Source organism: Ammospiza nelsoni, chromosome 7, assembly GCF_027579445.1.
Source record: "Ammospiza nelsoni isolate bAmmNel1 chromosome 7, bAmmNel1.pri, whole genome shotgun sequence".
NCBI classification, from domain to species: domain Eukaryota; kingdom Metazoa; phylum Chordata; class Aves; order Passeriformes; family Passerellidae; genus Ammospiza; species Ammospiza nelsoni.
In genome coordinates this window covers 20,860,386-20,887,276 of record NC_080639.1, presented here as the reverse complement: position 1 = coordinate 20,887,276, position 26,891 = coordinate 20,860,386, and the positions used below count along the sequence as shown (strand labels likewise).

General features: G+C 37.3%; 2 protein-coding genes across 3 annotated transcripts in view; one reads left to right on the top strand and one right to left on the bottom strand.

Moving 5' to 3' along the window:
• The window catches only part of DHRS9 (dehydrogenase/reductase 9), a 32,901-nt gene that overhangs the window by 3,845 nt on the left and 2,165 nt on the right, over nt 1-26,891 (top strand). The window contains exons 2-5 of one of the 2 annotated variants that reach the window (XM_059475772.1): nt 276-606; nt 2,158-2,416; nt 3,616-3,779; nt 17,379-17,452. In XM_059475772.1, the coding sequence (XP_059331755.1) occupies nt 276-606; nt 2,158-2,416; nt 3,616-3,779; nt 17,379-17,419 (795 nt within the window). In that variant the 3' untranslated portion in view covers nt 17,420-17,452. Of the gene's footprint in view, nt 1-275; nt 607-2,157; nt 2,417-3,615; nt 3,780-4,605; nt 4,906-17,378; nt 17,453-26,891 lie in introns of those variants that run through there. The other variant, XM_059475771.1, reaches the window with a different exon arrangement.
• The window catches only part of LRP2 (LDL receptor related protein 2), a 110,519-nt gene continuing 90,650 nt past the window's right edge, over nt 7,023-26,891 (bottom strand). The window contains exons 64-79 of the mRNA XM_059475769.1: nt 24,810-24,941; nt 23,345-23,476; nt 21,539-21,682; nt 20,656-20,821; nt 18,906-19,034; nt 18,016-18,236; nt 17,412-17,588; nt 16,784-16,903; nt 14,898-14,988; nt 14,267-14,334; nt 13,987-14,107; nt 11,551-11,680; nt 9,708-9,827; nt 9,505-9,612; nt 8,999-9,070; nt 7,023-8,540 (exon numbers count right to left, since the gene is read on the bottom strand). Of these exons, the coding sequence (XP_059331752.1) occupies nt 8,379-8,540; nt 8,999-9,070; nt 9,505-9,612; nt 9,708-9,827; nt 11,551-11,680; nt 13,987-14,107; nt 14,267-14,334; nt 14,898-14,988; nt 16,784-16,903; nt 17,412-17,588; nt 18,016-18,236; nt 18,906-19,034; nt 20,656-20,821; nt 21,539-21,682; nt 23,345-23,476; nt 24,810-24,941 (2,093 nt within the window). The 3' untranslated portion in view covers nt 7,023-8,378. The remainder of the gene's footprint in view (nt 8,541-8,998; nt 9,071-9,504; nt 9,613-9,707; nt 9,828-11,550; nt 11,681-13,986; nt 14,108-14,266; nt 14,335-14,897; nt 14,989-16,783; nt 16,904-17,411; nt 17,589-18,015; nt 18,237-18,905; nt 19,035-20,655; nt 20,822-21,538; nt 21,683-23,344; nt 23,477-24,809; nt 24,942-26,891) is intronic.

The window sequence follows — 26,891 nt, the reverse complement described above, 5'->3', positions numbered from 1 at the left end:
GAGCTGATGAGAAAGTTTGGTCAGCAAAGCTTGAAAGCAGGAAAATCTATTGAGAAGAAAGATACAGGAGGTTTTGTCAAGGCACACATTATTCATGGATCCTGATCACATTGTGCCAAAGCTCCTATTCCTGCTCTCCTCTAACATACAGTGGTCTGGAAGGGCTGCAACCAGAAACAAAGCCCCTAACAGGAGTTGTGTCTCAGGAAGTTGGAGGGCTGGCTGAGCACATTTGCTTCATTGCACTTCCACATCATTAACTTATTTGCTTGTAGCTCTCACTTTCAGACTCACTGCACATAGCAGTTTTGGCTTCCATACTTTCTCTTATCATTTACTGGATCATCAGAGACAGATACAGAGTGAGAAACCTGAATGGAAAGCATGTCTTCATAACAGGCTGTGACACTGGACTTGGAAACTCACTGGCTAAATGGCTTGACAAAAGGGGATTTTGTGTCATTGCTGCATGTGCCACAGAAAAAGGAAGCCAAGAGCTACAGCGCTGCTCTTCTCTCTCACTGAAGACAGTGAATCTGAACTTAGCAGACTCCGACAGCATTGCCAGGGCTGTGGTGTTTGTGACTGAACAGACAGCTGGCAAGGGTAAGTGACAAGGCAACCTCTCAGAAAGATGATTCAATATAACCAAATCTGGTCTAGCTAAAAGTTCTGTTGCCTCTCTACTCACTGCAGAGGCATTTTTAATCTCACTGATGAAACACATTCACTCCTCAGTTCTGTCATTTCTCAGTTCAAAGATATTCTCTCCAGCAATGCTGCCCATTGCTTTCATCAAAAGGGTACCTAAAAATCTATTTGCTTGGTCTGTTAAAACCAGATCATTCCCAGGTGTGTTTTTTAAACTCCTTCTGGTGTAGTTGAAGAATGTCAGTGGAAGGAAGGTACTAACTGGTATCAGAAAATTTTCTTGACAATTCAGCCCACTCAATTAAAAATGGTTAATTCAGGGCCTCTGCAGTCCTCCTCTAGTAAAGAGTATATTTTTGTATGCCTGGATAAGTATGACATTTGCATTGTACTCAACAATTATACTGACTGCAACAGTGAAACACTTGCAATTTCAGCCAGTTTTGTTAGAGCTGTTACAGGGGTAGCTCTCACTACTCCTATCATATACCTCTGACTACTCCTGTAAAGAGGAGCTCACCCTTTGATACCTGAGACTTCAGTGATGGGTTTGGCAAAGGATAAAAAGATCTGCATGGTAAATATATTCAACTATGGCAATACACATTTATCACCATTGATAGCTCAGACTAAAGGCTACCAAAGGGCATCACAGCACTGTAACTACCAGTTGTAATACACAGTTACACCAACTATTCAATAGGCTTATTAATAAATTAATTACTTAAAACAGCAAAACATGTATCTTCTACCATAAGACTTTCTCCTCAAAGATTGTAATAGGCTTTTGGCCTTATCGTGAATATTCCAGACCATTCTTGAATGCAGAGATTGAGAGCAAGTTTAACAAAATTCTTAGCTCTTACCTCCTCCAGCAGGCTCTTGCTCCCAACTTGTAGAAAGCCCCAGGTTCTCAGGCAGGATAGCCACTGCTAATGCTTTCCCCTCAGTGTGTAAGACTCTTTATGGAGGCTGAGTGCTGGACTTTCGGCCTCTCCCCTCAGGCACAGGCTGTCCTCAGCAAACTCTAGGAAACGTCACTATTTATCTAAAGTTCCTCCAGTCATTTATAAAGGTAGTAAAGCAGCACTATCAATACACAGGGCTAAGCTAGTATCTTTAGAAGCATTGACTAATTCTACAGATTTGGTCCAGACCTTTAGACCCCAAACCAGAACAATCAGTCTCTCCACTTCTATGCAGACCATTTGATTTTCACAAGAATACAAACACGTATTAGGAGCCTACATACCTGAGCAGATCTGGATAAAGCCCAGCATGGTGGCCCACATCTCCAAACAAAATAGTGTTCCTTTAACATTTTACCCATGTTCTTCAGCAAATTCTAACAGATGTACAAAGCAGACCATCCAAGCAAATCCCAGATAACCGTATTCATCTCACTGAAGTTTTTGCAGACTGTGTGCTTGGTTCCCAATGCATCCATGATACTCCAGGGTAGGATATTGCCATATACTGAGATAAATGGTTTTGCATTCCTCCTAGGGCTTTTTGGCTTGGTGAGCAATGCTGAAGGAACAGCACCTGTAGGACCCACCGACTGGCTAAGGATTGAAGACTTCCATTCAGTCCTGGATGTTAGCCTGCTGGGATTGATTGAAATCACACTCAAGCTTCTGCCTCTTCTGAAAAAAGCTGAGGGAAGAGTTGTCAATCTAATGAATGCCAAAGGTCTCATGGCTTTTGTAGGGGGTGGCTACAGTCTGTCCAAATGGGGCATGGAAGCTTTCTCTGACACCTTAAGGTAAGTAGCCAGAAACACACGCATGGATCCAAGAACAGACTCCAGACGTGTTGAGGAAGGGTATGTTTGCCCATTTTGATTCCTCTCTGAAAATCTTGCCTAAAGGGGGAAAGGAAAATAAGAGGACTGGTCACTTTTTTAAGATTTTGCTCTCCAGTACTATGGACAGACCCAGCAAGGAGCTGCACTTGGAAAATTTTCATGTCCCAGACAAGTTGTTAGCGTGCAGATTTCAGGCACGTGAATCCAGTGCATGCCTGAAAGTAAATAAAAAATATAGCCTGGTCAGACACCGAGTTTCTTGGGCAAGTTAATATACTTGCCTGTATCTTTTGCTGTAATTCTCCTCAACAGTCTGAGCTGGGCAATTCCAGACAGCAACCACACTACCAAAGGTAATTTTAACTTCAGAAAATTAGGCTGAACACCTTTGCTGAAACAGTTGTACTGCACTGCTTCTAGAAAGCTAAGGCCCAGCCCAGTGAGCCAAGTCTGCATGAGTCAGAACAACTAGGAAAGCTGGTTCCAAATCATTATGAGTACTTACTTAAAGAAACCATATACCCCAAAGAAATAGAAACTAATGGCTAATGTAGATGTGGTCCATTCCTTTATACACTGTAGAACATGGCTTCCTTGGTCTCTTGAGCTGCCCAGCAAGACAAAAATTCCATTTTCACCCCAAAGGAGTTGCACTGCAACTCGAAATTACATTGAGGGAACTACACTATGAGGAAGCCCATTAACATTTAATCATTTAACCATAGCCATTTAGCCATAGGATAAAGAATGAAGTTCTAATCCAATTGAATTTTTTTTCACGTTTACGTTTTTCAGACACTTTAATATTCTGCTGTTGCTGTGAACTAAAATGCAACAGTATATGAAATTGTCAAAAGCTCTCATACGAGAATACATTACTAAGATGCACCTAGCTGTTACACCCTTTGCAAGAGTCCAGCATAAACCACAGAGAATTGTGAATCTACTTGACACTGCTTTTTTTCCCTCAGCTGTCTGCTCTGCTTTTACAGAACAACTGCTATGAATCCAATTTGAACCTTTCAAAATAATTCTGATATATTAAGATAATAATCAAATTCTCAATTATTAATGTGACAGATTTTCAACTTACTTATGATTCATAGTTGTGCCATTATTGGATGGTCAGGGACATTATTTGATTTCTTTTCTTCTAGGATAGAAATGCGGCATTTTGGAATGAAAGTAAGCATTGTTGAGCATGGTTTCTTTAAGGCAGAAGAAGTTAATTCAGATATCATTGAGAAATACCTCTTCAAACTTTGGAACAGACTGACTCCTGAGATCAGAGACTCCTATGGAGAAAAATACTTAGTTGAATGTAAGTAGAAAAAGGATTGTATGAAAGCTCAGGGGGGATACTATCAACATATACAAATACCTGAATTGAAGCTCTAAAGACAACAAGCCCTTTTTAGTGTTGTCCAGGGACAGGACTCAAGGCAAAGGGCACACACTGAAACACAGGATGTTCCTGCTGAACATCTCAGTGTGAGGGTGACTGAGGACTAGCACAGGTTGCCCAGGGCAGCTGTGGAGTCCCCCTCTTTGGAGATATCCATAACCATCTGGACATGTCCTGGGCAGCCTGGTCTAAGTGACCCAGCTTAAGTAGTGGGGCTTGATGCCAGAGGTCCCTTTCAACTTCAACCTCTCTGTGATTCCGTGAACATTTACTCTACATCATTAATGCTCATTAAGGACCCATCACTGACTGCTCTTTACTTTGTGTAAGTTAGATGAGGCCTGAGGTATTAATTAGTTCACACATGAGACTGGTGAGATATGAGGTCATGCTGCCTTTCCTCGTCCCTCTATACTTACAGGTAGGATGCCCAGTGGGAATGAGCTGCTATGGCCATATGCTACATTTATTGCTTCTTGGTATCTGAAAAGTTAGTGCAGTGTGACACAGAACATACTGTACAGAACATCTGGCTCAAGTATAGGCCAGGGAGGATTTTGTTTATTGGACTTCTGGGTGTTTTGTAGCCTTTATTGTCTCTGCTTTGCTGTAGCTATACTGCTCTCAGCACTTGAGACTAGTTTAAAGCAAGCCTGAAGCTGTAGCCAAACCTTTGGGTATAAAGAACACTCTGCAGAGATGTGGCATATAAATGCTTTCAGGATTATTTTTTTGTTTACAGATATAAAAGCCCAAAGATCATCAGTGAAAAGACTGTGTGACTATGATACTTCTAATGTCATAAAATGCATGGAACATGCACTGATAGCAAAGTACCCCAGGACACGATACAGGGCAGGATGGGATGCAAAGTTCTTCTGGCTGTTCCTCTCCTATGGCCCGAGCTGTCTGTCTGATATGCTGCTGCGTATTACACTGCCAGCTCCAGCTGAGAGCAGGAGACCAGTTCATGGAGCTCTGATGAGTGTCTAGCATTAACACAGGATCAACTGTGCAGAAATAAAGATTTATCCTATCAAAACTAGATGTCCTCTTCTTTACCAGTTACTAGACTGTTAAAATTCTTTTCAGAAGATACTTTCTCCATCCCTCACCCCACCTTACCTGAAATTCCGAGTTCACAGGTAGGCTTGTAAATCCAGCATGTTTTTGAAGGCTGTTGCTCAGAAATTATACCTATATATACCTATAGAGTAGGATCTGCATTCATAAAATTTTCAGCTACAAAGCTAGTTAATACTATTCACACAAGACATTAAGTCAAATAATAATGAGGTCCAGATATTGCAGCATATTCCAGAAATTACAATTATAGTATCTGACCACTTGATTATTCAATTCTGCAGGAAAAAAACCACAAGCAATTTTACAGATATGCAATTCTAGGGAAAATCAAAACTTCACTGTTCTATGCAAACAGAACAAACAGAGTATCGAAATACATACTTTAACTGTCTTCCTAATATTATTATAGTTTATGGGGAAAATACAAAAACAATATGCATTTGTATTTCTTTCATACTCAGTGTGTTTTGCAGGTGAAAATGATTTCACTTATCAGATGAAGTAGGTCATTAGTGTAGGCTATAGCAAATCCTTTCAGTTGTACAGAGCATGTTCAGAATGGCAAAACATTAGCTGACATTACTGTGCCTTTTGTACACTATTTCTGTCTCTCGAGCTACTGGCCAGAGGCTCACAAATGGGTGCTCCTAAAGATATTAAAATTGAAGGGGTAAAGGTTTTATTTGCTGAAGTGCTGTGCTGGTGATTAATCATTAATGTGCAATTCAATTAAGCTTTAAAAAATACCATGTGCAGGTCAGAACTCCAAACATAAGAAAAGAAGTTTCATCACTATGTGTGAGAGGGCATGTGTGTGTGTTTGCAATGGGAAAAAAAAGGACAGTATGTAAAATGTGCTAGTAATCTTCAAGTATTTCATTGAAATTCTATTCTCTAGCAAACAGCTTCAAGAATAAATCTATTTTACTTCATTTCACAATAAATACTTGCAGAGAGAGAAATCTTTCTATCTGGCCAGGCAGCTCTAAAGAGAAAGTACATTACAAAATTAATAGTATAATTTATCAGCTCTATAGTTGCAGAATACAGACAGTTGTTGAAATATCTAAAAATCAGCTTTCTTTGAAACACAAAGAGTCCAAAATTTAAGAATTCAAGCAGGGACTGTCCTGATAAGGGAAAAAGAATACAAGTGAAAAATAAAGTTATGAGTATAATCTAAAACTTCTGTTGTACAAAGTACCAAAACTTAAATTTTACATAATCCCAAGTGTACATACACTGATAAAGAGTAGATAATCAGAAGGGTTCTCAGTAGCTATGCTGCTGAGAGCAGAAGATATGCTAAACAACCAAACCTACATACTACCTAACTAGAGAGTAACCCAGGGACTGTTTTCTTCCCTATCTTAAAAAAGTTAAAATTATTACAGGAAAAGTTAAAATTATAACAGGAAAAAAAGTATTTCTGATACATAGCTCACATATTAGCAGTTTTCACCAACACTGGTTCCAAATCTTTGAGCTGACAAAGACTATTCCCAAAACTGACACTACTTTTTCTCGTGGTATGCAACTGCAGGCAAGTCTTTTGGAAGGGTCAGCCTTGCCTTCTCCCTTTAAAACCTTGTGAATTATTTCCTTAAGAACAGCACCTTGCATCTCAAAGAAATCCTTACAGATGTGTCTGTTGTGTTGAAAAATCTAAGGAATTTTCTACATTAATGGACTCAAGAAAAATTATTTTAAAAACACATAGTGTGCTTAAAGAAGAAAAAAAATCAAAGCATCAGATTCTGACATCAGACATGAAAGGTAATTGAAATAAGATTTTAATCACTTATGTCCATACTACCTTGACTGTCAGTCTCTCAATAGTAAGAGTTTCCTGTTCCAAGGGCCAGTTTATTGAATGTGTGTAACAGGGCAGCTTTCACACTTACAGAGATACAGTGTCAGTATCAAGACATCATCTTACAGGAAGAACTTTAGACAGTTGTGTAAAGCAGTAAACACTATTCTTATTTAACTTTATCTAAGGAATTGTTGTTTTCCTCTCAGAGTGCACAGAAGTCTCCACAACTGAAAAAGTACATAGAGCCTTGACACAAATTATGGAATAGGAATGTGATAAAATAATATGTTTATTAGACTTATTCAGCAGCATCATTTTACAGTTCTCTTTTCTAATCAAAGTATGTTACAATGTAATTACAAGCATTCTAATTAGAAATAGTATATATTTTGAGAATTTAGATATAAAACAATCAAGTAGCAAAAGTCTCAATCATTATAAATTCAGGAATCTTTTGTATGAGTAGCTAGCCAGGAATACTGAAGAACACGGTCCTGTAATCAGTTTTCTCAAATGGTTCATGTTGTGGAAAATATCTTGGCTAATTATTAGAAGAGCTAAAAAGATCAACAGTATATTCTGATGGAAGGTTAGAGGAACAACCAGAAAACTACAAAGACTGCATTAGTAGAAATTGCTTCCCTTTCTGTTAATATCCACCTTAGGAAATAAATAGTCAATAAAATTAAATTTTCACATTTAAAAAAAAACCTGAAGGAATTCTGAAATGAACCAATCTCTCTCATATTTTGCTGTTTGGAAATAAGCTGCTACAGAAACCTAGCTACTTCACAGTACAAAGAGAACATAGTTCCAGAGACTCCAGCCAAGAACAGAGGTATTCCATTGATGAGCAAGAGAAAAGCTCATTAAGTAGTTGTGGTACTAAAATCTAAATATATCCAGTCTTCATAGGAACACTATTAATGGAATTGTGTTAATTGGAACCTAGAGGAAAAGTATGTGTCTTATAGATTGAGAGGAAATTATGTCAGGCAACATTGTAAGAACAACATTTTGCACAGGTAACTATTCAGCATAATAATGCTGCATTGACTCTTTCATCTTTTGTTTAACACAAGAGGAAGAGATACCCATTTTTATATACAGTACTATATAAAACAGGTGGCAAAGATGCCCAGAGCACCAGTAGAATTTTTAAAAGGTGCTGATATTAAAGGTACACTCTAAAGACCCTGTAAATCAGTAATGTTCCTTTATTTGCCTTGTTTGGTTCTCTTTTTTTTAGTTTTAAGCATTTATATAATTAATTTAGCCCTAAATATATGACTGATTCCACACAAATTTCTACTAGCAACATCACTGAACAAGATAATCTCAGAAAAATTTACAAATGTACAATATATTTATAACATTACTTTCAGACAGCTTCAGTGCAAAGATATACATATAGTACATCACGATAATCGTTCATAAAAATAGAAATTGGCATTTGTCCAAAAAACAAGGCATAGTTTTAACATACATCTCCAGCCACTGGCTAAGAGATGTATATCTTTTTATAAAGCATTTGAATGTGAACCTTACTCTTCTGTTTATAAAAAATATATGTGCAAATGGATGTGTCTAATTTCCCTAAATGAGTTACCCAGTTACACCACAGAGTCCTCTTTAACAAGGTTGGCGGTGTCTTTAAACGTATCCTCTGTTGCTGTGTAAGCTAGGGGTTGGTCTCTCTTCAGAATAATCTTGGGAGGCAGTGAAGGAGAATGGGTAGGGACATTTTCTGTGTCCTGTTGCTGCTCCTTTTCCATCTGAAACAATAACCATAAAATAAAACCTTACATTCTAATGCACCATACATCCAATATTAGCTTTCATAAACAGTAAATAAATATTCCTAAAGTTAAATGTCATGGTATAAATTATTTCTGCAAAACAGCACCTGCAACAAAATGAAATGCTAATTTCACCTTAGATAGTACAGCTGAGTAAAAGCAATACTAGAAATTTACATTCCATACACTTGAACTTCTACTCTAATGCTTAATGTCAGGAGCAGCTGTGCCACCTGAGCTGAGCCTGCTCAACACCTCATTGTGCATGACATTTAGCAACCTCAGACAACCACTTCATTTCCTAACCTGCACTGGAATTTCTGTGCTGTTCCACATAGCAGCAGAATCTACCAATAATCTTTATCCTATGAAAGCAAGAACAAAGTCCATCAGTACATTAGCTGAAAAATAGAATTATATAATATAAACAATACCTCTGCATATATTGGGTTTTCAAAATTAGTGTTTTGCTTCTTTTTTCTCTTGAAGAAACTCCACTTTGATTCCTGAAACATAAAAATTATTAGAACTTCACACATTTTTCTCAAAACTTCTCTGGAAACTGCCATTACAGTGTTGGATTTCACTTGCATTGACTACTACCCCAGTGACTTGAAATGGATATTCTTACATCACTAGGTTGTAATTGTAATTCTAAGCATGGAACACAAATTTCTTTTTTTGCTGGATTACTAAGTTATTTCACCTAAAGAAGTATTCACAAAAGACTAAGCAACAAAAATTACTAAATTACTTCATGGAATCCTATATACCAGACAAGTATATTAAAAAGGAAAAACCTGTCTTGAAAACAACACAAGGGCAATTATTGAGGTACATGAAACTACATTAAGTTGACTGCATCTTCTCTAGCAATTCAATTTTTCTGATCTGGAGCAGAACACAAACAAGGCATCCTTAGAGCATTTGAACTTCCTACCGAAGGTGCATCTGTACTCTGAGGGGTTTCCTTCGGGCTAGTAGATATCCCAGAGGAATACACAGGGTTTTCAAAATTTTCATTTTCCCCACTACCAGCTGCTGCTACCTGTAGGAGAAGGAAGAAAATCAACATTCTTCAAAGAAGAAAAGGTGGTCATAAGGGAAAATGAAAGGTGAAAGTCAAGCTAAAATTTATCTTACAAGTGTTGGCCGAATGACTGTAACTGCACCAGCTGTGCTGGCTCCACCATCTCTGGTTGTATACATTGGATTTTCAAACGTGATTGGTTGTTTCCCCGACTCCACTGCAAAGTTTTCATTCTATGGAGGAAAAAACCCAACAACTGCAGTGGAATAAACACCTCCATACTCCTAGGAATTAATGTGTAGTCAGACTCTTCATCTTGGGGAACAACACATGTTTACTTTCATGTAGGCTTAGACAAAACCTTTATCTGTTAAAATCACATCAATTTACTTTTACTCTCTGACTTGGCAGCCTGGACTACTGATTGTTCCAATATTACCCCATTTTTTAGATGGACAAACCCCTCCCCCACATTTCAGGACTTGACTCCAAGTATTTTATGATGAGGAAAGATGACTTTCACAAATCATACCTTCAACAGGGAAGAGATATCAAAGGAGGAATAATATCCAAATAAATATTTTAATTTAGACTTCAAAATGACATATCAATTAATATGCAGTAACTGATATTTAAGAGAAGGGGATTCATTAATTTTGTCCCAGCAAGGAGATTGCTGTATTTTTTGAGACAAAGCAGTGTGTCCCCTCAGTTATGTCAGATGAGTTACACCAGGTAAGAGGATAATGAAAACAAAACCCCACCCAGACACACTTGTCCTGCTCTTTGACACAGCCTCATGACAGAACCAGCAAGGAACAGCACAGGAATAGTACAGCAGCTAGTCCCTTAAACCTGCCTCATTTTCACAAACACTGCTTCATGCCCAATGGAGGGAGTATAAACAAAAAATTTTTTGCTTATACTCTTTTTTGTTTATATAGGGAGAACTAACATCACATAAGTAGAGATAGTCTTCACCCAGACCTGGTATTGGCAATGTATAAACTGCATTGCTTGAGCTTCAGTATGTGAGTATGAGGCCAGAAAATGCCAAGCATGGACAAGTTCTTTGTGCATGAAGAAGATTTGGGATAATATACAAGCCTAAAGCTATTTTTCCAGTATTTACCAAAATGCTTATGTGGATGTTTTGTTACACAAGCTGCCTAATTTTAACAATTTCTGTGTTTTTTCATCTAGGCAAAGGTAATACTAGGAGCTTATCTTTTTTTACCTGTTTCATTTCATATCTATTCACATCAGTTTAGGGAGTTTCCACCTTATGCTTGGCAGCAAGTGCTTACTATTCAAACATATCCATGATCTGTTTCCTACAAGTAAAAGTCATTTGTACACTGTACTTGTGGTAAATGGGAATAACACAGGGATCTGCTCTTTCTCAGATGTGCATAACAAAAAGTGCATTAAGTAGAGTTACGCTTTATGATGTCCCCATAACTGTTAAATATGATTTGTTTAAACTTCATAAACTAAGAAATTTTCAAATCTATACTGTATTGCACAAAATAGTGAATCCTGTGGTTAGGAGTGAGTTTTACCTCTGAATGCTCTAACATACTATCTGGTTGTGAAAACTACACATTTTAAACTGTTCTATGGAACACAGAGATCCTAAAGAATTCCCTGTTACAATGCTTTCATTTGTCTAGTCATTCCCTTTATATCCCATGAAAGACAAAAGAGGGTAATTGACTTAATTTCTGCTATATAAATCTTAAAAAAATGCACATTATTTTAAAGAACATCCTATATTTGTCCTTGCTTTCAAATTACAAAAAGCTATTCCAGGAAACTATCAATCATTGTTCATTTCTTTTCTAGAACACATTTATCATCCCACTATCATTTTATAGATAAAAGGCTCCCTTCGATAAGCCACTAATTACATTAAAAGAACACAATTAAAAAAATTATTTGAGAACTAAACCTTACCATTTGCATTGCTCTGTCTATAGCAGAATCTCCCCCAAAGCCAGAGACTCCTATGTCCATGGTCACATCTGCTCCAGATCGGAACGTTACCCCATTGCCATTTTCATTAGATTTTACAAGACTGCTCAAACTATAAAAAACCAAACAGACAAAAACAAACAGACAAAAATAAAAAGAAAGTAGAAGAGATTACACAGAAAGAGAGTTTATAATACAGTTTTTTTTCACTTGCTTTTCTAAGCATAATTATCACTTTGAATTTTGGCAAGCTAGCATCAGAAGTTGCATTTCTTTATTAGTTTAATGAGTTTTTCAACCTAAGTTAGCCCCCTCAGAATCATCTCAAATACCTTTGTGTGCTCATGTAGACATCAAATGATGTCAATGAAATAAAATTTCACCTGAAATAAATTTACCTACATTTTGAACACACTTAATGTTGACTTAAAGACAAATGCATGGACCCACTCAATTACTCAAATTCATTGAAACTGTTTTTTAAAACACACATCTGAAATTTGACAAAATAAATCCAGCAACACCTATACTGAAGATTTAGGCATGCAAATAATGAAGATATCTACAAGACACTGTTTTCATACTAGTGAATGTTCAGTCTGTGTATAGATTTATGACAACCACAAGCGCAATCTAGATATTTATGAGTAATACTGGAAACAGTCTGAAAGCACACTGTTGGGCTAAAAAATAATAAGAGAAGTGAAAGATAAAATCAGTAACCAAATACAGGACATTTCCACACAGAAATGTGAGTATGTAACATCGACATCTAACTACAAATCTGCTCCATAGCTAACCTTTGGTTTCATTTTGTCAAATTTGCCTAACTTGAAGGAAGGCAGAAGTGCTGGAATTGCGTGTCCATTGTATGTCCTCACTGGATCTGGCTCCTGCTAGACTTCTTTCCTACAGCTAGTGCTGTAGGAAACGTCACCAGTCAGCCAGTCAGCCCTGTAAGCATCAGCTGATTCAATTTTTAAATGGTAGCTCTTAGCTACAGTTCCTGTACATGGACAGGTCTCATACCACAGGCAAGAGCTAAGCTGTAGCTGAGTTAGGTCTGCTGTAAAGGTATGAGTTCCGAGTTTAAAGAGGGATTGAGCAATGGCAGCACTACGACATACGGCAGAAATAAATAAACTCGTGAAAAAGTTGGATTAGAATCACAGATTCATAGAATGGCTAGGGCTGGAAGGGACCTTAAACATCATCTAGTTTCAACTTCCCTGCCATTGGCAGGGACCCCTTTCACTAAACCAGGTTGCTCAGAGCTCCTTCCAACCCAGCCTTGAGCAATGCCAGAGACAAGGCATCCACAACTTCTCTGGAAATCTGTTCTAATGCCTCACCACTATCACAAAGAATTAATTCTTAATATCTAATCTAAACTTACTCTCTCTGTTTGAATCCATTCCCCCCTTATCCTGTCACTATGCGCCCTTGTAAAAAGTCTCTCCCCATTTTCCTTCATCTACTAGAAAATCATCCTCAGGTCACTTCTAAACCTTCTCTTTTCCAGGCTGAACAAACCAAGTTCTCTCAGCCTTTCTATGTAGGAGAGTTGCTCCATCCCTCTAATTATCTTGGCTGTATTCATCTGGGCTCACTCAGTGTCACTAGTTCAGTGTAATCCTCCAGTGAGGAAGCAGTTTTAGCTTCATCCACATTACTGACTACAGTGATTTAATTACTACAGTGGTTCAAGAGCTGTAACTGGGAAATTGGTACAAGGACTATGAAATGTGCTTTTAAGCATTTTAAAACACATAATTATATTAAAGCTAAAAAAACTCAAAGCATCATATTCTGACATCTTTTCTAAAAAAAATTAATTTTAAATAATTTAAAATATATTTCCTTCATCTTTCTTTGATTTAAAACATCAAATATTTGTGATGACATTTCACAAAGCTGGTTTTCACTCAATAGTATGACTGTCAGCAGTGTAGGCATTATCTCAGGCATTGGAAACAAAAGTTCACTACACATGTGCCATATTTTTAAGCACATGAATACAGGACTGCAGATGAGTACAGACTTTCACTTATTAAAAGATCTCTTCAATTCATCTCAGGTCAAAGTTTTATAAAAAATGAAAACATTTCACTGTGATCTTTTGTATCTTTTTGAACTGAACATGCAGCTTCAGATCTGGTAAATGGTCTTCTATATTGCCTATTATTTAAAAGCTAATTTAGAATTTCAAAGAGTTTTACAGTCATCCTCTGTTATACAATAATGATCAGCTATGGTATTGCCTGGAATGAAAAATTCACTGGAGATACTGCAACACTGCAGTTTCCAGATTCCACCAGAAAGGGCACATGGCAAAAATAGATTTTTCAGAAATTTTTAGAAACAAATCTACATTTCCAGTTCACAGCCACTCCTGCTCTGAAAGCCTTCCAAACATACCTTGGCAGTTTGGGAAGTGCTGGTAAAAGGGAGCCTGTCCGTCTGTAGTTGAAAAAGCCTCCGACCGCTAACACTCCAATGATGATGATCAGTATGACTGTCAGCAACACTGCTACTGCTGCTGCCAAAGACAGGAGAATGAGAAAACATTCAAGCAAGCATAGTTCAGTGCAAAACAAGAACCCAGAGAATTAAAAGCCTGACCCTGAACAGGTATCATGGTGAGGTATTACAGATTCCTTAGCTCAAATGTCAAGTGCAATATATTCTTGAAGCTTACTTGTTCCAGGAGGGACTCCTTTTGACAATCCTATTTCACAATAATTCCCAGTGTATCCATAAGAACATCTGTAAATGTAAGAAGGACAGCTGACTGAATGGCTTTTATTAATTTTGGGATCTCAGCTTTATGATTATATTCTGAAATGTTTATCTACAACCCAGAAATTTTAACTCCATGCTCAATAATTATATATTGCACTCACTGTATGTAAATTTAGTATGTCTCCTATATTCAGAGAACTAAAAGTGAAAATAAAAAGTGCTGAGTCAGAGGTCTGGTTTCAGTGGAGCACTGGTGGCACCTGCTGGCTGTTCCAAGCTACATTTATTGAGAGTCACTTTTCCATTGTTGTAATTTTGGGGTATAACATTTTAGAATTTTCAGAGGTTTGCCTCTTTGGGTTTTTGGTTTTGGGGTTTGTTTGGGTTTTTCCCCCCAAACTGATACATTTACATTACTTATTTGTTGATATTTTTATGCATGTGTTTTTCCATAGTTGTTTTAAAAATGCTACTGCAGATGTATGACACCTTCTGACGTGTTTCCAACAGATTTCAGAGTTTAATTGTTTCATGAGACTAAACCAGCACAGTCTGAGCAGGATTACCCTAACAACATACAGACTTACTTGCATTTGGGAAGGCTGCTTTCATCTATATAGCATGTTCCACCATTCATGCACCTGCAAGCTGGTGGCATTGTGGGAGGGGATTCAATAGCTGCAAAATTCAGAAGCCACATATGCATTATCAAGACATCCTCAACAAACTAAATAATATCAATAATGCATTTTCTTTGTCTCTATAGATCATGCAAACTCACAGGCCACTTCTCAGAATTTTTTGTTTTGATAGTACATGAGGTTGTTGCTCTTGTGTCTATTTTTTCTGCCAAATCAGTTTAAATTAATTGAAGCAAAACCTCTTCTCAGAGCATAACAACTTAGTAGAGTGTAGGCACAGTCAGCTCAAGAGCTGTGTGTCTGCTCACTTTCTTTTTTCCATGCAATACAGCCCAACACCACCCTTCAAACCTCTCCATTCAGAAAGCAGCAACTTTCTCTCTTTTAGACTCTTCCATTCTACCAGCAGGAAGTTGTACAGAGAAGGCCAAACTGGAATGCAATTACTTATGAAGAAAAGCAATGGATGGAAATACACAGAGAGGAAGAGCATTATTCTAATGCTGAATCAAGTGGTGAAAAAAATCATACTAGTCTCCAGTAAGAGCTCTGGATATATTGTCATAAAAGTGTATACCTAACATAGGAAAAGCCCTGGATCTGAGCCATTATTATAGGCTATAGATTGAGGATGGACATAAATCACAAAATTGTTATCATCCAGAAGAAGGAAGTGTGTTGCTACAATGTTTCTTACAGGTAAAACTCCCTTCAAGTAAATGAGGCACAAGAAACAGGAAAGGCAGAGGTTTTGCAGGCTGTCTCTCAGTAGCTGCAATAGGGCCAAATAAACTAAATATAGGAACAAAAACTATGCTTGGTCACTGCACAAGCCCAGTTTTCTTAATTCCCAAACATTTTATATAAAGCAGTGTGAGTAATGAATATCGAATTCAGTGTCTCCAGAGCAATACACAGCAATTAGCAAATGCAATCAACAGTTATTGATCCCTAATTTAAACACATATTGCATATATTAATTCACTATTACATATTACTGCAACCTCTTTCTGCAGCTCACATCACATGGCAATAGAAAATATCACTACTAATTATTAAGAAAATGTAATTTGGAGGTAAGGCAGTGTCAAAGTGATAACATTTTCTCTTTCAGTGCAATTAGAATATAATTCAGAGAAAATTAACCATAGGAAAGATGCCAGACATAATGCTACAAATCATTAATGTATTAAAGATACATTCCAAGGACAAGTACAAGGACATCTGTCTACCGCCTACACCACTGTAAAGCTAAGAATGCAGACTCTCAGCTAGAGAGAAATAGAAATTCTGCAGTGGTATTTTCACTGTTCTCAGTAAACGCTGAGAAATTCTATTTGATTTGTGCTCCTGGAAACACTTGTGAGGGTTTTGCTGCAATGCAACAAATGCATTGCAAGCATGAAATTCTAGTGCCTAAAAGACTCTCCAGAGTATAATTATCCAGAAGTTATCTCTGTCCACACTCCTAAGTTCTGTAAACTTTAAGTTTCTATGATACTAACTAAGTAAGAGGTTCTACAGAATTGTTAAAAATAATTTGTCAGAAATTCTTAGTTCTGAAATCAAGACATTCTTAAAAAAATATTTTGAAATTTCAAAAATATTTTAGACCTATATCCATTTTACAAATGACATGCAAAGACATTAAAGAAAATGTACAAGATGACCACAAATCAGTGATGACTGAGAATAAAAGCCAGATATTCTGACTTATCAATATCTATTACATCAGTTAGCATATCTCTCCATACTTCTAATTCAGTAATGTATTTGTATTCCTAAAGAAAAGCTTCTGTTGCTTTCATTTCCAGTTTGACAAGTTATTCTACCTGCATCACATTCCGTGCTGCTGCCTTCTAGGAACCGAGTCCCTTGAGGACATGAGCAGGTGTATCCTCCTGGTCTCAGCAAGCAGAGGTGGCTGCAGACATCTTTACAAGGATTAGGCACTGAAAAAGTGATAAAGTGATAAAGATTTGAAGAAGCAATGCAGCATATTCCTGAGGTAAGGCAGGGCAATTCCATAGTCAGTTGTGTCAACATAGCACATTTATACTAAAACCTTCTCTCCTCCTTTTCTTACACCCTTACATTCTTAAGGGAGTGACAATGGCTGCCCATATAGCACCAGGAACAAACTACTCTGAGTAGGAAATTATCTGCACTTTGCAAGGATAAAGATATATTACAACTGTTCTCGTGAGGGAGGAAGAAAAAAGAAATGACAGGATCATATTATAGAGACTCAAAAGACCAGTGTGTGGTGTTCCACTGTTGATTTCATTTTGGGTGTGCAGAAAATACTTGTCAGTCTCTAAAAAATGTTTAGGTTTTCAGAAACTAACATTATCATTTACTAATAGACACATTATCAAAAGTTTACTAAGCTCTTTGCAGACATCAATACCAACTTCAATTTCACAGCAGGAATGGCCCACTGGGATCCTGATTACCCACCTGACTGATTGTATCTGTGCTGGTGATAGATGCGCACTTGGGTAAGCCACGGATTTACGGTCAGAACTTTCACTTTTTCTCCATTTCCAAATTTATCCTTCTTCCAGACTTCTCCTCGTTCCTTAGCTATCCAATATAAATGGCCTTCAAAGACATCAAGGCTGTATGGACTGCCTACTTCTCAAAGGAACCAAGTAACATACTGTCAGCAACCAAATCTTTAGTAGAACAGACAGAACTGCTGTTCTTCAGCTTAAATACATGATTTATTGATTTCATTTTAAGACACGTGCAGTCATATATTTATATAGTCATGTGCTTCTTCATGTCTCAGTGCCCACATGGATTAATACTGATTAATAGTATACATAAAAAAGCAAGAATCCAATTTTTCACATTGTTTCCTATTTGGGTCACAAACTCCACTCTGGGAGTCCAGTTACCAGGCATCCCTGAGCCTGGTATGCCATTGATCACTGTATAAAGGAGAAAACACTACCAAGACTTAATGTTTGAAAAGCTCCCAAAAATAGCCCCACTTGTGAAGCCCAAGTGCTTCTTAGCACACATCTTGGTTACTATTAATTGCATAGTACAGTCTTACCTCCATGTAGTACAATGGTTCTGTCTGTCCCATCAGGTCTCATGGATTCAATTATATTTTCTTTAGAATCACTCCAATAGATCCTATCATTGTTCAAATAATCAATAGAAAGACCAGTTGGCCAGCCAAGGTCTTCAGAGACCAGAGTTTGTCTTTGTTGTCCATCCATCCAGGCACATTCAATCTTTGGCTGCCTTCCCCAGTCAGTCCAATACATGAGCCTGAAAGGACAGAATGATAAATGGATACAGTTCAGAATTTGGTCACTGTGATTATCCTTTGGAGTTTCATGGAAAAGGTCAGTAATGGAAAAAAAAGCTGTTCAGCAACTTATGTTTTGCAGATGTGATTGGGAAGGTCACAGAGAGTTCATTGAACAATAAATACCAAAAGAACATCCATCAGTCACAATAAAGCTGTAGCATCCATGTCACTTCAGGAAGCTCTGCTGCTGTACTCCAGCTGAGAGAAGCACATATCAATATCTCATGATCTACCATTTAATCCAAGTTGCAGCAAGCCCAGCTACTGAATTTACAAGTGCATTTGCATTGCTTTTGCCCATGGAGGAGGCTATGACTGTCCTGTTTGGAGCTGGTGAAGAGACAATCCCAGCTGTTTCCCTGTTTCAGTAGTAACTGAGAAATTTGGTGGGCACATTATAATGTAGAAAAGTTATTTTTATTTGAACCATCTGGCCTTGTCACTGAAACAGGCATCCAGGTTAAATCTAATCCTAAAATGCTTTCCCGTGCTCACAAACTTTGCAATGTTAGTAAAAGGAAGTTCCAGAAAACATTCCCACAGTCTTTCCTGAAAAATTACCTCTGTGGGGTTTTTTGGTTTCAAATAGCATTGGAAATAATTCTGGTAAGTCCTGCAATACTCACCCACGTTTTGGATTGACAGCAATAGCTGCTGGCTGATCCAGATGAGAAAAAATAAGCCATTTTCTATAGCGTCCATCTAATTTTGCCACCTCTATGCGATTAGTTCCTGCATCAGTCCAGTAAAGATGTCTGAATTGCATAAAACACAAAACATTCCAAAAGTAAATAGTTTACACTTGGAAGAGGAATAAAAAAAATTAAGACACACTCAATCAAACTTGAAGAAAATTAATATAATGAACCTGTATTGATTACTGAACTTGTATAAAATATACAGATCCTAAATATAGGTAAGTTTAGCAAATGTGTGTGATCTGTTGGCTCACTTGTTTTTTACCTGTGAAAAAGTTTCTGCAGCTGCTTCTGATTCCCATCAAATAATCTTCATTGAAGGACTACTGAAAACTTTCATTGTTACTTTTAAGCAGCAGAAGTGGCTAATAAGCATCTTTAAAGACTCTGTTTTTCAGAAGATGATGAAGTTCATTACAAGTAAAAAATTCATTTACCATGTAATTTATGCAGCAGCTCTGGAGATATCCAGCTTATCAGTTCACAGCTCCTCTCTAGACTATTGTCTTCTGACAGAGATACTAATGTTCCCATATCAGATGAAAATGCTCTTAGTCCTAATAAACAGGGTGCTCAGACTACTCTTCCTTGAATTTTGTTTATCTTTATCATCATGCCTTTATAATTTTTTTGACCTTAGATAATAAACAGATTCATTATTATGCACTCACTAATCATACGGTGCCTTCTGCTTGAATAAATTATCTTCTAGCTGACCTGGGAATGTGAAAAAATACTGTAATTTCTATTTGGCAGATGAGCAGCAAGACTAAGTGTCTCAAACCATGTGTAGCATTTTATATAATGTGTAGCTAATGAAACATAGTTTTTTAAACACTGTTCTGAAATCAGTGCAGCACTACGCTTGAAGTGCTGAAGTTGCTCACCAAGGTGAAGCTGAAGCCTCACCAGGATGCTTGTGATATGTATCCTGGATGCATCAGGTTCCTCTCAACATTAATTCCACATGAGCTACAGCTATACCTGTCCACCACGTCCTTTAACAGTTGTACCGCAAGATGAAATGACACTGCAAACCATAAATCAAACTTCCAAGAGTGAAGCCCAACTTTGTCCCAGCTCTTCTCCAAGGTAATAAACATAAGAAGTGATCTCATGATTTCTATTATTAAGTTTAAAAGATTACCATGTTTTAGGCTAAAAACACCCACAGTCAGTAGAGAGAGAAAGACCTCTGAAACACAATTACAAAAACCTAACCATTTTCTGAGAAAACACATCTATTCATCAAACTTCAGAGCTCCTTCTGTTTTAGGATTGCTCAGGGTTGATAAGGAATGAGCAAAGATAAAAGATGAAATTCTGTTGTGGGCTGGGGAGCTTTCTTTCCAAAAGCAAGGAAAGCTTGTTCCCTGGAGCGTACCTTAGTCACTGAAGAAGAATCCATCTGATATGGAGGCTTGTGTATTATCACTTTACTGATGCACAACTGATCTGCCAGTTGCACAGAACATGTGATGCAGTCAGCCACATGAACACCTATTAACCTGCTGTCTGGGCAAGGACAGCTTACTACATTGTTCTGACCTGCCTTCAGACTAGACACATTCAGAGACAATCCATAACGAATAAAAAAGTGGATTTTGCACAGCCTGATCAACTTCACAAATTGACACGTTGAAGGTACAGCATTTTTCCAGCTTTTCAGTGTACTTACCTTCCAACCCAGTCAACAGCTAACCCATCAGGATTAACTATGTATTTGAGATTCAAGTCAACTTCCTTTGTTGGATTGTTCCTACTGCTGTCAAATGTGGGGAGATAAGCACGTTTGATGGCTCCAAACTCAGAACCTTGTCCCAGAATGCTGAAGTACACAATACCTTAAAAAAAGATGAGAAATGTCTAGTTAATTACATATTTTTCAAAAATTCTAATTTTTCTGAGGCTCTTATGTGAAGTTACCAGCCCTATTTATTTATGAGTAAGCTTGTGTTAGTGTGTAAATTCTAAAGTCATCCATCATATGCAAGATATATATCCAAAGTCATCTTGAGCTAGATTATCAAGAAATATATATCACATTTTTCAAGAGCAGAGGATCTTAGCTCTTTACACATGATTTTGAGAGTAATTTAGACTCTCATAAGCCTAAGGAGCAAGTGTGGCCCAGGACAGTGGCCCTGTGGAAAGAGCAAAGAAAGGGAACTCAAGGAATAAGCAAAAAAATAAGTTAATACAGGGATCTATTGCCATTTCTGCTTAGTATAAGTCCTTGCAAGGTTTGGGAACTGCAGAGGCAAAAGGAAGGGGTTAATAACAATCTTCTATTGTAGCATAATCCTAAAGAGCCACAATTCTACAGCTAAACTCACATTAAAATGAAAGGAAAACCAGATCAAAATCCAGCTAAGCTAAATTAAAGCATTAAAAGAAACCACATGATGCTGGAGAATGAGCAGAGGGGAGGGGCACATTCAATGGAGACCTGGCCAGTTGATCTAATCTGATTTTGCTTTCCAGTGTAAATTAGAAACCCATGCTGCAGAAATGCCTATTTTTAAACCAACCATTGCATGACTGAGTATTAGCATACTCACTCAGGCCTATCCCTTCAGGGTCCCAGTCATAATCCAGAGCCTGGATGCGCTCCTGGTTATCGATGTAGTCGGAGTACTGCTCTGATGAGATGTTGTACCTTCGAATGCGCACATTATCTGGCAGCAGTAACAATGGAGGATTACCTGGGAAACAATCATGAATTTACTTTTACGTATTTCTCATTTTAGAAAAAACAGATGAAAGTCATTTCTAATTAAAACTAAATGGGATTTTCACAAGTTGCATCTGTACAAGAAACAGAGGGAATCTACGGCCTCTCCTAAAGCTTCAGAGATATCCAAACTTCATGGCTTTCCAAAATTCATAAAAATTGAAATGCTTACCACTGAGGGTAGTATTATCCCTTTCACCATAGACCTTGCACAGACATAATTCCTTAAAAATTCTTAAAAATTATATTGCTGGCATATCATCACATCTCAAAACCAAAATGCCACTACACACTACATAGTGGAAACACTATGTGATTCCACTTCCCCCTCAAAGTACAGCAAAAAATTTTGAAAATACAAATAAATTCCCAGTCCCTTAAGCCATAACATGTCCAACTTCTACCTTAAAGTTTGTGAATTCTAATGGCTCCATATTCAGATGAATGTTTTCCTGGACACAGTTTAATTCTGGGTTAGCCTGATAACATCCCATAATACCCTCATTTATGAAGGCTGCGAGATTGTATGACAAAGCAGGGCAGAGTTCTATTCTACAGAAATAGAACTTGGGCACAACAAATTTCATTGTTACCAGCTACAATCATATTATCTTCTATCACCTAGCCTTCAATACCTTGTGTGTCTAGATGCTTCCTGAACAAAGCCTGTGAAGAAGGATGTCAAAGAACTGGATTTCTGACACAGGCACAAACAGGCAGCCAGGCAGAAACTGAAGTGTAAATGTCCTTTGCATTTCCAGCCTAACACTCAGCAGTAAATATTTGCTGAACTAGGCCCCTGGATGGTTAACCTGGAGACTCCATTTTCTTGTAGATTTTTCATATTACAAATAATTTTTAGATTTCAAAACCTCCAGTAGCATGCCAGTTGGTCACAGGCATTCTGTTCTGAAGACTTTACCATTTGACTAGGCACACCATATGTCTATGACTTAGCTCTTAAAGCTGTTAAAGGGTAACTACTTTTCTAGAAACAGTAGTGCTTTTGGTTTTTAGATAATGCTGCATGATTGTCACTTTTTTCTCTTTTCTTCACCTCTTTATTTTTATTATTACTGATATATTACTATTATTTTCTGACTCAACTCTGCCTATTCAAGCACTGCCACACATGGTAGTCACTGCACTGTGGTATGATAAAAAGCCAATGACTGATTTGAAACACTGGCCAAAGTCCTGTTTGTGTGCATCAGTCCATGAATAATGAATGGCAACCCGTCATCAAACTGCCTTTGATTTATACCAGTTTAATGCAACTTTTTTCTGATGCATTATTTTGTTGAAAAAATCTAAACTTCAGGAATAGGCAACATTAATTTCCTTCTGATGACAACCACAGGACAACAGGTTTTTGTTTGCAGAAAATTTCAGGAGAAATGAAGGCAGGCATACAAATCAAAGCATCATTTCTAATGTTTACAATTGGAAGCAGAGATGAGCACTTTCATTCCTAATTATGGAATAGGTGGAATACACAGATAGTATTATCTTTCAGAATAAGGTTTGGCTTTCATTATCCTCTTCTTATAAAACAGAGGATTACATTCATTAAGTTGCTATATAGCACCTGCTCTTTACAGGTGGCAGTCAATCTTGCTATCAGTTAACATACCATCAGCTGCACACTGTTTCCCTTGTTGATCACCCACGGACCTGAAGCCATCCGCACAGAAACATTCATAGCTTCCTTTGGAATTCTTGCAGTCCTGGGTGCATGTTCCAAAGATCTCACACTCATTGATATCTAGACACAAGAAGAGAAAAGATTCCTAAAACTTGATTTCCTTCTTGTTTAGTCTCTAGGAGTCTCAGGGTGACCTCATTGCTCTATACAATTCCCTGAAGGGAGGCTGTGAGGTGGGGGCCGGTCTCTTTTACACTGCTTGCAGTGAGAGGAGCTGAGGAAATGGCCTTAAGATGAGACAGGGGAAATTCAGATTACATATTAGAAAAAAACTTTCACTCTAAGAGTGGTCAAGCATCAGAGTAGGTTGCCCAGGGAAGTGGAGTCACCACCCCTGGAGGTGTTTCAGATGCATCTTCATCTGGTGCTGGGTGATGGTTTACTGATTTAGGGGTTACAGTGGTGGTGCTGGGTTGACATTTGGACTGGATATTTTTAAAGGCCTCTTCCAACCTTGATGATTCTATGCTGGTCATCTTTACTCCATGAAGTTGTAGGTTTGTGCCTTCCCCACATGCTCTAAAGATCAGTGACCTAATAAGTGATCCTTAAAATCAGCATCTATAACCAAACAGAACTCCCCATCACTCATCTGCTGTTTACCATGTCTTAACTAGAGATTGCCAATAGTTACTCCAATCCTGCTTAACAAGTTTATTTTCAGAGATGCATTTTTGATCATGTATTTTTGTGTTAAATCGATAAGGCAAGACAAAAGATGAGGTATGACTAAAATGAGAAGCAAGAGCAAAGCTTTCTTGAAATGCTGAAGACACATAGTCCTCAGAAACTATATCAGCAGGCAGGAAAGGGAGGGGTGGCCTTGGACCATTTTAATAAAACCACACAAATTGTCCACAGGAGCTGGGAGAAACAAGCAGAAAGGTTCTCATGAAAACATGCTGAAACACCAACTGGGAAGGTACTATATCAAATGACCACAAACCATGGCCCTTGAATAGACTCCTCACCACATTTTATCTGCATAAAATCCAGGGCAAATTACGACACAACACACCTTTATTGTAGGTCTGTTCAAGAACAGAACAGAAGGAGAGTATAACCTGCAGTAAGTTTGTTTTCAATAATGAAAAAAAACCCAATCACATTTCTATCCCTCACACTGCAAAAATATGACAAAACCTATGGGCTGTAAAACAGAAACATATATACAGCCAACAAAAGCTTAAAAGAAGTCTTAACTGTGGAGCCAATTTTTTGTTGAATGAAGCATACATGTTAGAAAATATGATTCAGAGGCAGAACATTTTAGGAAGCATCTGATAAATGCATAAAAATTCTGTTAGAATGTGAAAATGAGTGGTCACATTAGAATGATGAAGTGACAGGTGAACACTTATCAGCAAGCAGACATTTATAAGATTAAAAATACCTTCACAGGAGTTGCGATTATTTTCACTGGCCTTGTACCCTGGCCTACAGGAACAGATAAAGCCTCCCTCATTCAGATTGGTACAGTTATGTTCACAGATATTTTCTGCACAAGTTCGCTCTGTTCCAGGATCTGAAAGGAAAAAAAAAAAAAAAAAAGAAAATTATACAATTATAACAAAAAAAATTAAGTGATAATGAGAAGGCATATTAATTTTCATCATTATTACAATTAAAAATAGTTTTCAGATAGATTAAGTTAGTTTCCTTATCTTTTTTTTTAATTAAAATTAGAAGACAACGGTAACCACTGGTTAAGAAAGCTGTCAGGTAGTGAAGAGGGTCAGGAAAAGATCCATAATCATTAAAGCACACCTTGCTTAACAGAAATTACATTCTAAATTACCACCAATCTGCAGCAACTGCAGAATTTAAGAGATTTGAATCTAATGCCTAACTTTGCCAACAGGGCTCATTCTTATCCAGTGCTTTCTTATCAGCTGAACAAGACATACTCTCAATTGATATCAAGTATAACACAGGCCCTACATTATTAACATCTGGAAACTGGAGAGAAGATGGCATGTAGTTCATGCCAAACCTAATCTAAAGCCTACTGCAGACAGTACATGTCATTGCACAGAATGCACTGCCCTTTAAAACATTCCTATAATGGAAAAGCCAAGTGAGGGACAATAGTCTGTAACAGATAATGAAAATTATACATGTCTTAAAGTACATATAGAAATCTATTCATTTATATATACTGTATATATGCATAAAATACTTGAGTAAAAACACAAATCTGTTATATAAGCAGAAAAGATAAATAGTATGCTTATTGGAAGATCATGAGGAAAAGATACAGACGTATAGCAAAAACTTTACATTAAGCTGATTATGTTCTTTTTACATACACATTCCAGAGCTGATTAAATTAAGTTTAAACAACTAATTTCATATACATGTAGAAGCATAAATTCATTGTACACATACACACACAAATATTCCATTTTCATTATAGCAGGTATTTGATGTTGGAAAGGCTCCAAATGTCACCATCTGATCTGTATTCACATTTATTCCCAAAGAGCTGAATGCAGACATCAGGTGGTGTCTGTTTCACACTGCTTCATTGCCTTTTTATACTTCTATATTTTCATCAAGTCATTGCATTGGGCTGTATTACCTAAAGACCATTGGGATGGTAATTGAAACAGAGAAACTGCCTGCTCCAAAATGGACGACGCTATAGGCTTCTAAGTTATTTGTGTTTTGGAAATCTGCTAGATTGCAAATCACCCATGTAGCATTTGGCACACATTCACTTGATGCCATCACAGCCTGACAAATTGAAATTACAAGTGTATGCTCATATTAACACTCTGCAGCTGTCTATATATTGACATAAAAACTTAGGGTTTTGTTTTGGTTTTTTCTGAGGAATACTTCAGAAAAAGGTTTGGTTATTTTATGGAATACCTCTCATGTCAAAGTTCAAGTCAGAGCTTTTATATTTAAATGGATGCTAGTAAATATATAATAAATAGTTCATAAAAGCTATACAGAGGATCTGAGAGGGCCAACAGGCAAAGGACTAGTGGTCCTTAAAGCATTCTGTGGTCATGTCTGTAAAAAGGGAAATAGAAGCATCTCAATATACTTTTTTTTTAACAGGGCTGGAGGAACATGTATCAGTTCAGAGTCTGCCTACTAATAACTCCATAGGTTAGTCTATTGCAATTATGGTTGAAATAGGTGGATGTTCTTGCCTCTGTAACACAATCTATTTCAAAACAAGATCAAAATCAATATCAATTTTTTTTTTTGGATGCATAAATACTCTAAGTCTAAAAAAGACTGTGTTCAGAGCACTGAATTTCAGGGAACGATGAAATCATTCAAGCTGGAAAAGATCTTTAAGATCATCAGGTTGTATTATAAACCAAACACTGCCAAGACCCACTAAACCATGTCTCTAAGTAGCACATCAATATGTTTTTGGAAGACACACGCAAAAAAAATGAAAACAGAAGATAATTAAAACAAAATAAACTAAAGTAATGAAAGAATGAAAACAGTA